This window comes from Pinus tabuliformis, chromosome 1_1 (assembly GCF_031772625.1).
Source record: "Pinus tabuliformis cultivar Carrire ecotype Pingquan chromosome 1_1, CPIR1, whole genome shotgun sequence".
NCBI classification, from domain to species: domain Eukaryota; kingdom Viridiplantae; phylum Streptophyta; class Pinopsida; order Pinales; family Pinaceae; genus Pinus; species Pinus tabuliformis.
In genome coordinates this window covers 328,396,579-328,408,698 of record NC_142297.1, presented here as the reverse complement: position 1 = coordinate 328,408,698, position 12,120 = coordinate 328,396,579, and the positions used below count along the sequence as shown (strand labels likewise).

Here is a 12,120-nt window from a genome sequence, read left to right as displayed (position 1 = left end):
TTGTAGCATGGACCATGCTTCTTCTCGGGGCATTCTCGAGCATAGTGGCCTTTCTTATGACAACTGTAGCATTTAATGTGCGATAATTCCTTCCTTCTATTTTAATTTCAAGGAGGAGGCTTTCTTGAATTTAATATACCTCATTTTCCTTTCTTCTTCTTCTTCTTGTCATGAGCGATGAATGTAGTGGGCTCTAGCTCTTCATGCTTTTGAATCCTTCCTTTAGATATCATCATTGATTCTTCTTGAGTGAGATTTCCAACAATCTCATCAAATGAAGGGAGGATATTATTGTTGCTTATAGTAGTAATAAAGGTTTCCCAAATAGGAGGGAGACGTCTTAGAGTCACAATCACCAATTCCCCATGAGGAATAGAGTCCCCTACCCTTTGTAATTGATCTCTAAGACAAGATATCCTCATAATGTAGGATTGCACAAACTCTCCATTTTTCATCTTCGTGTCTTTGAGTTTATCTTTCAAAGATATGGTTTCATTCAAGATATGACTTCATACATGCCAACTATCTTATCATACATGTCCTTAGAATTCCTCAAAATTCCAACATATGTAGGTATATTATCTTGTAAACCGTGAGCTATAATTTGCTTTACTTTTAACTCACCTTTCTTGTACTTGTTCTTAGAAGCAGCAGAAGCATTCTACGAAGGCTCATGTACTTTTCCTTGAATGTATTCCAAAACATCATTGTTATGAGCTATGATCTCCAACCTAACTTTCCATGCAGCAAAATTGGATGAGTCACCCAAATTCTCATTTTCCTTGAAGAAGGAAGATACCTTGACTTGACTAGATAGGCTCTTTCAATTTCCAAATATGATTTCTTTAATGCTTGTCTGCTTTTGGGCTTGTCCTTCACCTTAGCTTTGATACCATGTTAATTTTCAAATTGTTCTATGCTAAATTAATTACTTTACCCCAATTCAATACTTCAATTAACAAGCTCTTCAATAATAATTAATCTTTTCAATCATCAACATGAAGATAGAAAAATAAATGTAATGATAAAAGAGACAATCAACACATCAACAAGAGACACCATATTTGGTGAAAGACCAAGGAAAAACCCCACTATGGGGGAAATCCCTTTGAAATTCTTCTTCTATTAGATTGTCATAAAATGTTTCACAGAGATTACAATGAGCTCAATACAATATCATCTAGAAAAATAACATTCATAAATATGTTTTCAACATCAATATACATCAGAGGCAACTTTTCCAGTCTTCGATCAACTATAAAATTTCAACCCTAATTTTGAAAAGCACTGAGAGATTTCAATTGCTCCCTTGATCCGGTAAGCTAACTACTGCAGCAAAATTTATCGTTTTGCAAGCCAACTACTGTAAATCTGCTTTTTCCTTTTTCAGTAACTCCAACAACCCTTTTACCACCTTATCTAGCACCACCACCTCCTCCTCCTCGCTAATTTTTCAGAAAAACATAAATAGAATTGTGAGAAACCAACGTCTATTTCTACTTATTGAACATAAAATACTACCATATCAAAAGCGATGGAAGGTTGAGTTCTCACCCGCATCTAGCTCGAAACCGCTGATGTCTGCGACCTTAGAAAGTGCATTTCTCCAATTTTCAATAATCTCGGAGCCATATCGCGGCTTCCTTTCAGAAGTTTTCTTGAGCATATTTTCCGTTTTTACCACTCGTCCACCGAACCTCAGAGGGCGGGACACCATAAAATACAGGAACGATTGGAGCCCCTGTCTGCAGCATTTGTACGAGCTCATCTAGGCACCATTTTGATTCAGCATATCCGCGAGACAAGATGGCTACGTGGACAGAGGCGGTGCTCATAGCTTGTTTTACTTGAGAAGGAAAATCGTATCCTTGTTGCATCTCCTTCTCATCCAGAAAGGCCCTCACTCCGTTTTCGAGAAGGCGAAGGTAGAGAGACCTGGCGAAGGTTTTCTTCGTATCAATACCTCTGTGGCTTATAAACACTTCGTACCACTGATTGTTGCTGGGATGAGGAGCGATGGAGGAGGATGCCGCCATTGCAAATCAGAAGTAAAAAGGGTAGAAAGTGATTGTCGATGCTATGGACGCAATTTGCAGAGGAGGAAATAAGTTATGGTTTCAGAACCAGACTGCAATTGTGGAGAAGATTTGGTGCGCAGCGTTGTATACATTAAACCATACCACTCTTATTTATAATTATAATTAACAAACACAACCTCCTATGTCCACTATTCATTCATTTTCACAAGCGTTATTCACACATCCCGGCCGATCGATTTGCCTGGATGGTCAACGCACATACGTTAAGTCCAACCTTTTTAATATACATTTTATATTGAAATTATTAAAGACGGGACAGTAATATATTTTATTTTAATAATTACATTCGTTTTAATTATAGAAAAATTAATTTTTGGACGATGCAAATCTTTTTTGAAATAAAATTGGAAGAAAATATTATATTACGAGAGATTCAATCTTCCTAAAATTGTTAAAAAAATATTATATTACCAGGGATTCCATCTTTATAAAATTGTAAAAAGAATATTATATTACAAGAGATTCCTAATTTTTAAATATGCACAAGAGTTAGTGTTATATTAGATTTTATATTATTATTTATTTTTTATATAAATCTTATTAGGTTTTTATAATATTTATTTTAGGTTTTTATAATGTTTTTTTTTTAAGAAATCACAAAGAGTTGATTTATGATGCTCAATCTTTTTTTTCTTAAGAAATTTCATAGAGAACAAAGAATCCAGTTGTTTCCAACCTAGATTTAAGTTTGTTTTTTAATCTTATTATTTATTTTTTATATAAATTTTAACTTTTAGTAGTATCATGCTCATAAATATAAATCATCATCATTTTAGTTTATATGATTTTATATATATAGGTGCATTTTATTATATAAATTAAAATGAGAATGATGTATACAATGATTTATATTTATAAGCATAATATTTAAGTATTTTATTTTTTCCACATTTTTAATATAAAAAAAAGTTATTTCCAATTTTATTAAAATTATTCTCATAGTTATATAAATTTGTGAATAATAATTTTATTTGATACATATGAAGTGTAGAAAATAATTTATTATAAATAGTAAATTTTTATTGAGTCATTAATTATATTTAAACATAAAATTTTAAAATATCATATTAATAAATATAAATCACAATCATGTAATATATATATATATAACAAAATTACAGTATAACAAATTGAATTGGCTTCTACTTATTATTTTTATTATTATTTATTACTATTTTATTGATATAAAGTTAGGTATATCTCCCTCACTCATGATATATGTGATGTGAATGGAGTTTTTTTTTTAGGTCTAACACTTCATTGACTAAATGCTCCACTACAACATCTCCTCTCTATTGTATTGTGGAGCTCCTTTCAGTGCAATAAGTAGAATTTATTTTATTTAAATGTTGTTGGACTTTATGATTTAAGGTTTTTATTTGGAGACTTCACTATCCACCACCAACACATCATTGTCAACATTTCTTCACACTTCAACCTCCATTGCCTTGACAACTCAACCTCTTGTGCCTTGACAAGACAACTCTATGGCCACCATCTTCACAACCTTCACAATTCTGTCTTACATAAGCTAATGGAATCTAACACAAGTTAATGACCATCCCAACAATCTAGAAACACATGAACCAACCACAAAATTCTTTTAGATTACTTAGTTGGAGTAGGAAGACAACTTATTAGGCTAACCATATCCTCTGATACAACATGCCAAAGGCTACATATTAATGATATTCAGCTGTAGGTGATTCAAAAAACTCTTTATCAAAAACTAAATCCTATATCATTCTCCTAATAGATATTCCATATTTTTATGTGACACCAAATTGATCCTAGCCAATTCTTTCAAGTCCTTAGAGTTTTTTTTGTGTGTTGGGTATGTAAGATCCCAAATGTTAAAAATTATAACAACTCTTGCACACTTTAGTGTTCCAACTAAAATAAAAAAATAAAATTAACCTTCAAAAAGGACAAGAACACAAAGGGATATTAAAATAACACTGCTTATTTAATTAATAATTGCAAATAATACATGCCAGAATGATAATAATAGAAACCCTTGCAAATGGCATGCAAGGCTGCTCATTAATAGACTAAACCAACTGAACTCTGAAGCACACTTGTGGATCCTCGATGGATCCACCAACAAATTCACCCATGGGGTTTTTGTCCCTAGGATCAAACTAGAACTAGCCTTGCCAAGTTCTCCACAAAGACAAAATAAATAGATAACTCATGATGATCTTATTGTTAGGCTCATATCCCCTTTATAGGTTTGATGGACTCTCTATAGGCTTTATTTTGTTGTTGCCCGTCGAAAAATTAAGGCAAATACCATGGGCCAATGTCATGGACAAATACCACGGTAATGACCTTGGGCAGATTCCGTCCACTTTGGCCATATCCAAAAACAAAGGAATATTACAAATCCTCCCGCCCAAAGATTGTTTTCCCTCAAGAAATCCACTTCTATCCACAATAGAAGCATCTGTATATTGATACCAGGAAACTACTTTACAAGAAAAATAATTGTGTTTCCAATAACATTACGATGCAAATGTCGAGTTTCCTTTGTACTCTTTGTTGAAAACAAAATAAAAGAACATCTTTTATTTCTCTATCTATATCTCTTACATGTATTTCCTCTATTTTTCTACGATAACAAAATCAAAACACATCTTCTTACATGTAACTCCTATGTTTTTCTATGATAAAATGTAGATTTATTCAAAGCACTTTTGTGTATGTTTACATTTTGAAACTTTCTATTTCATAAAAATGGAATTTATCAAAACAAATCAAACTCTCTTTTTACTTCTCGTCATTTTTTAATTTTTTTTAATTTTTTAATTTTGTAATTTTTTACTAAAAGAAGTTGTTGTTTATGTTATTATGATCATATTCATGTCTCTTTCCACCTAAGTACAAATAATCTCAATAGTTGCTCCTCACATGTAGCCAGCTGTTTATTTTTTTTTAGATATCTCCATTTTTCATTCTACAACATTTTTTTTTATGAAATATTCATAAGATTCCAATGTAATTTTGATAACGACACTACACAATTCAAGCAAGAATGGTTACAAGAAAGCATGAATTGTATGAAGAGATGTAGAAGAAATTACTTCTTTGTACCTACTATGACTATGCGAGAAAAATATTGCAAGGGCATTCTTGAGTCCAAACGGCATCACAATGTATTGAAAACAAACCCACTCCAACATGACGGTAGTTTTTCTCCTATCGTCAAGCACGATCTTAATTTGATGACACCTCAAAAACGAGTCAATGAATGAGTAGGCCTCCTTCCCTCCAACGTTGTCTAATACATCACCAATAAACGACATTGGGAATGGGTCGTGGACACACACATCATTAAGCTTCCACAAGTCTATGCAAATTCTTATCTCACCCTTTTGTTTCTTCTCTTGAACCACCATTTGGCTCACCCAATCAAATTATTCAACCAGTTCTATGATGCTTACCTCCAACACCTTATCCAGCCCTAGGTGAACATTTTCCTTGTATTTAGGATTAAAGCGATATGGTCTATGTTTGATAGGCTTCGCGTCCAGTTTTGAAGTGATCTTCATAACACCCAAATCACCAATTATGCCCTTAAAATCTGAAAACTTGGTAGGGAATATATCCTGGTATTCGCAGAGTAACTCAACAACTTTATGCACAGTAGCGTCGTCCCAATAATTTCCAATCTTTGTAAACTTCGGTTCTTCTTCAGTGCCAATATTTATTTGCTTTGTCTTCAATGACATGGTGATGTTCGAGTTGTCTATTTGTGGGCCTTCGACCTCATGATGCCCTTCTGCCTTTGGAATATTAATTATTCTTGGATACTTATCTTCCTCTTCAACAGTCACATTATAACATTCCAGCGCATAACGCAACTACGTGCTCGAATTCGGTTGGATCCATTCCATAGGTTCTTGCTTCATTCTGAAGATAACCACCTTAATTTCTTGTAGAGCTTCATCGATGCTTGCGAAGTTGTCTTCAAAGTTGAAGGTCAAGAAGAACCCTTCCCTTAATATATCCCACTCCTTGGTGCCATGGCGAAGATTCGTTTCCAAGAACCACTTCATGGGAACTGTGTCCAAAGTATGGAAAAATATGTGTACCCATTTTGGATACAGTTTTTTCCCCCATCCTTTAGTCTGTTTTTCTAGTTGATCGCGCGAATCATCCCTTCCATTATATTTCTATGTCAATCTAGTGTTAGGACGCCCAAACTGTAACCCCATCATTCTTCTATAATCTCACCATCCATCAAGACTATATTTATGGGTACCGCACCATCGTGCAGACATGGCGTGTAGGGCCAAGTGTAATGCTTGGAATCGGTGATCCTTAAAAACTTCATGGTCAAATTCATCCAAAAACATATCTACATTAGTTAAACCATCATAATCGGTTTAGATTTAGTTGCGTCAACTAACAAATCCCTACACTACTGGCCCTATGTAATGGAGGTTTAGATTTATGTTTTTATAATATTTATTTTAGGTTTTTATAATGTTTATTTTTTTTAGAGAAATTGCATAGAGAAGAAAGAGTTGATTTATAATGCTCAATTTTTTTGGAGAAATCACATAGCGAACAAAGAATCGAATTGTTTCCAACCTAGATCTACGTTTGTTTTTTATCTTATTATTTATTTTTTATATAAATTTTAATTTTTAGTAGTATCATGCTTATAAATATAAATCATCATCATATATTCATATATATATATATATATATATATATATATATATATATATATATATGGGTTCATTTTATTATATAAATTAAAATGAGAATGATGTATACAATGATTTATATTTATAATCATAATATTTAAGTATTTTATTTTTTTCACATTTTTAATATAAAACTATTTTATTTCCAATTTTATTAAAATTATTCTCATAGTTATATAAATTTGTGAATAATAATTTTATTCGATATATATGAAGTGTAGAAAATAATTTATTATAAATATTAAATTTTTATAGGGTTATTAATTATATTTAAACATAAAATTTTAAACTATCATATTAATAAATATAAATCTTAATAATGTTATATATATAACAAAATTACAGTATAACAAATTGAATTGATTTCTACTTATTATTTTTATTATTATTTATTACTATTTTATTGATTTAAAGCTAGGTATATCCCCCTCGCTTATGATATATGTAATGTGAATGGAGTTTTTATTTTTTAGGTCTAACACTTCATTGACTAAATGCTCCACTACAACATCACCTCTCTATTGTCTTGTGGAGCTCCTTACACTGCAATAAGTAGAATCTATTTTATTTAAATGTTGTTGGACTTTATGGTTTAAGGTTTTTATTTGGAGACTTCACTGTCCACCACCATCGCATCATTGTCAACATTTCTTTACACTTCAACCTCCATTGCCTTGACAACTCAACCTCTTGTGCCTTGACAAGACAACTCTATGGCCACCATCTTCACTACCTTCACAATTTTGCCTTACATAAGCTAATACAATCTAACACGGGTTAATAACCATCCCAACAATCTAGAAACACATGAACCAACCGCAAAATTCTTTTATGTTACTTAGTTGGAGTAGGAAGACAACTTATTAGGCTAACCATGTCCTCTAAAACAACATTCCAAAGGCTCCATATTAATTATATTCAGCTGTAGGTGATTAAAAAAACCCTTTATCAAAAACTAAATCCTATATCATTCTCCTAATAGATATTCCATATTTTTATGTGACACAAAATTGATCCTAGCCAGTTCTTTCAAGTCATTAGAGTTTTTTTTTTTTATGTGTTGGGAATGTAAGATCCCAAATGTTAAAAATTATAACAAATCTTACACACTTTAGTGTTCCGACTAAAGTAGAAAAAATAAAATTAAACCTTAAGAAAGGACAAGAACACAAAGGGATATTAAAATATAACCGCGTATTTAATCAATAACTGCAAATAATACATGCCAGAATGATAATCATAGAAACCCTTGCAAATGGCATGCAAGGCTACTCATTAGTAGACTAAACCAACTGAACTCTGAAGCACACTTGTGCATCCTTGATGGATCCACCAACAAATTCACCCATGAGGTTTTTGTCCCTGGGATCAAACTAGAACTGGCCTCGCCAAGTTCTCCACAAAGACAAAATAAATAGATAACTCATGATGATCTCATTGTTAGGCTCATATCTACTTTTATAGGTTTGATGGAATCTCTATAGACTTTATTTTATTGTTGTCCCTTGAAAAATCAAGGCAAATACCATGGGCCAATGTCATGGGCAAATACCATGGTAATGACCTTGGGCAGATTCCATCCACTTTGGCCATATCCAAAAAAAAAGGAATATTACAAATCCTCCTACCCAAATATTTTTTCCCCTCAAGCAATCCACTTCTATCCACAACAGAAGCATCTGTATATTGATGCCAGGAAACTACTTTACAATAAAAAAAATTGTGTTTCCACTAACATTACGATGCACATCTCGAGTCTCCTTTGTACTCTTTGTTGAAAACAAAATAAAAGAACATCTTTTATTGCTCTATCTATATCTCTTACATGTAATTCTTCTATTTTTCTACGATAACAAAATCAAAACACATCTTTTATTACTCAGGTTATGTCTCTTACATGTAACTCCTATGTTTTTCTATGATAAAATGTAGATTTATTCAAAACACTTTTCTATATATTTACATTTTGGAACTTTCTATTTCATAAAAATGGAATTTATCAAAACAAATCAAACTTTCTTTTTACTTCTTGTCATTTTTTTATTTTTTTTATTTTTTAATTTTGTAATTTTATAATAAAATGCAGTTGTTGTTTATGTTACTATGATCATATTCATGTCTCTTCATGCCTAAGTACATAAATAATCTCAATAGTTGCTCCTCACACGCAGCCAAATCTTTATTTTTTTTAGATATCTCCATTTTTCCTTCTACAACATTTTTCTTATGAAATATTCATAAGATTCGAATGTAATTTTGATAAGGACACTACACAATTCAAGCAAGAATGGTTACAAGAAAGCATGAATTGTATGAAGAGAAGTAAAAGACATTACTTCTTTGTACCTGCTATGACTACGTGGGAAAAATATTGCAGGCACATTCTTGAGTTCAAACGACATCACAATATATTGAAAACAACCCCACTCCATCGTGACGGTCGATTTTCTCCTATCCTCAGGCACAACCTTAATCTGATGATACCCCTTAAACCCGTCAGTGAATGAGTAGGCCTCCCGCACTCTAACATTATCTAATACTTCATTGATAAACGACGTTGGGAATGGGTCATGGACGCACGCATCATTAAGCTTCCACAAGTCTATGCAAATTCTTAACTCACAATTTTGTTTCTTCTCTTGAACCACCATCGGGCTCACCCAATCAGATTCTTCAACCAGTTCTATGATGCTTACCTCTAACATCTTATCCAGCTCTAGGCAAACCTTTTCCTTGTATTTAGGATTAAGGTGATACGGTCTATGTTTAATAGGCTCCGCGTTCGGCTTTAGAGTGATCTTCATAACACCTAAATTGCCAATTATTCCCTTCAAATATGAAAACTTGGTAGGGAATATATCCTAGTATTCACGGAGTAAATGAGCAACTTTATGCACAGTAGCGTCATCCCAATAATCTCCAATCTTTGCAAACTTTGGTTCTGCTTCAGTGTCAATATTTATTTGTTTTTTCTTCAATGGCATGGTGATGTGTGAGTTTTATATTTGTGGGCCTTCGACCTCGTGATGCCCTTCTACCTTTGGAATATTAATGTTTCTTGGATCTTCATCTTCCTCTTCAGCAGTGACATCATAACATTTCAGCACATGGCGCAACTAGGTGCTCCAATCTGGTTGGATCCATTCCATAGGTTCTTGCTGCATTTTGAAGATAACCACCTTATTTTCTTATAGAGCATCATCGATGCTTGCGAAGTTGTCTTCAAAGTTGAAGGTCAATAAGAACCCTTCCCTTAATATATCCCACTCCTCGTTGCCATGGCAAAGCTTCATTTCCAGATACGAGTTCATGGGATTTGTATCCAAAGTATGGAAAAATATGTGTACCCACTCTGGCTATTGTTTTGTCCCCCATGCTATAGTCCATTTTGCTAGGTGATCGTGCAGATCATCCCTTCCATTATATTTCTATGTCAATCTAGTGTTAGGACACCCAAACTATAACCTCATCATTCTTTTATAATCTTGACATCCATCAAAACTATATTTATGTGTACCCCACCATTGTGTAGGCGTGGCACGTAGGGCCAAGTCTAATTCTTGGAAGCAGTGATCCTCAACAAATTCATGCTCAAATTCATCCAAAAATGTATCTACATCAGTTAAACCATCATAACAGGTTTAGATTTAGCTACGCCAACCAAAAAATCCCTACACTATTGGCCCTTTCGGCAACAACCCATGTAGCGCAAGTTGTTGTCTCACTCGAGGTAGTATGGGGGGATGCAAGAACCAAGTTTCTGCATCCAGAGGCTAGTGTGATGTATTTTAGCACCTTAGATCTCCCTTTGCACATATTGATACACTCTTAGGTCACATTGCTGCAACTTTGCTAAAATAACCTTCAGACCTTCGCAAAGGTCTACGGTTAATCTTTGTGGACTTTTAATAGTTAATCTATTTACTTACGTGCCTCAGGAATAAATCCTAAATTAGGGTTCACGCAAATTTACTTATGTTATTAGTAAACATCATAGAATTCATCATATTCTTCATGAAAGTACAAAAACATGCTTTACGTACATCATTAACAGTTATTCAACATAATCGCACAACATTTAATCAATATTCCATAAAACACATTATTCATAGACAACATATAGCATTAGCGGAAATAGAGATAAAATGGATATACATAAGAATTATTCGATAACTGTCTTTATTGATCTTCAATTCAAGATTAATGACTCAAAACTACCTTGCGCACTTAGCTACAGGGGTCCACACACTCAGTTGTGGACCCTACCAAGGCCTCTACGCACTCAACTGCAGAGCCTTTCTTCCCCTATCTGACCCACTTCTCTTCACTAGCACTTCTCTTCTATCTACCCATTGCTTATTAAAAACATGCCTTAGACTCTCTAAGACACACCTATTTATAGCCTTTTTCATACAATGCCATGGTCTGTGGACCATGGGTGGATCTGAAAACTGACTCATACTTTACATAAAACAAGGAGCTAAGCCCCTTTGACTCCTAATCATCTATGCACTCCACATCCACAAATCACTGAGACTTTACATTAATTACAAAAATGTATCAAAACTTGGGTTATCTTAACCCCAAAATTTACCCAGGGGACCCCATCCCAACAATTAGGAATCAATTGGGCCTTCAACTTGGATGCATGATTAATATGAAGAAGCGAATAATGACATTTGAAAAGAAGGCACTCCGAGTTATTATACCATTGGATCCTACTGAAGGAAAACTCGACACTAAACCAATTCATGACTATGTGGAGGTAGATGATTTGGATCAAATATAAAATATCATCATGTGTGATCAAGATTGGATCAATCCCACTACAGATGCGAACATCGTGTGGGACATAGATAACTCTTGTACCTCATATTTCGATGAAGAAATCAAGCACTGGTAGAATATGTTTCATGAAGTATCTACGCTACGTTGCAATATGATGACAAAATCACTTTGATGTGTGTCTATGGAGGTGAGAAATCTTCCTCATTATGATGGATTAAATGATGTTAATTTTTTTTGGATGAATTTGAAAGAGAGGTGCCAGAAGAGCATCGATTCCACGCACTCGATTTGGTACTGTGCACTATGCTTGCTTGTTGGTGGGGTACGCATAAAGGTAGATTTGTTCACTAGAAGGAATACATGCGAATGATGAAGCTAAGGTTTGGATAAGATAATACCCGTATGACTGAAAAATACAATGGGAAAGACAATCCATGCAAACACTTGGTGTGATGGACTAAAGCTTGGGGAGAGGAGCCTCAACCTGAATGGGTACATATTGTTTGTCATACCCTAGA

General features: G+C 33.6%; 1 protein-coding gene across 1 annotated transcript; it reads right to left on the bottom strand.

Moving 5' to 3' along the window:
- Nucleotides 1-1,646: 1,646 nt before the first annotated feature.
- LOC149212892 (toll/interleukin-1 receptor-like protein) lies at nucleotides 1,647-2,036 on the bottom strand. The gene has a single exon (XM_089388861.1). The coding sequence runs from the start codon at nucleotides 2,034-2,036 to the stop codon at nucleotides 1,647-1,649; it is 390 nt and encodes a 129-aa protein (XP_089244987.1).
- Nucleotides 2,037-12,120: the final 10,084 nt, after the last annotated feature.

Excerpts from the sequence above, each read along its gene's own strand:
- LOC149212892 (XM_089388861.1), bottom strand. The coding sequence starts at position 2,036 with ATGGCGGCATCCTCCTCCATCGCTCCTCATCCCAGCAACAATCAGTGG.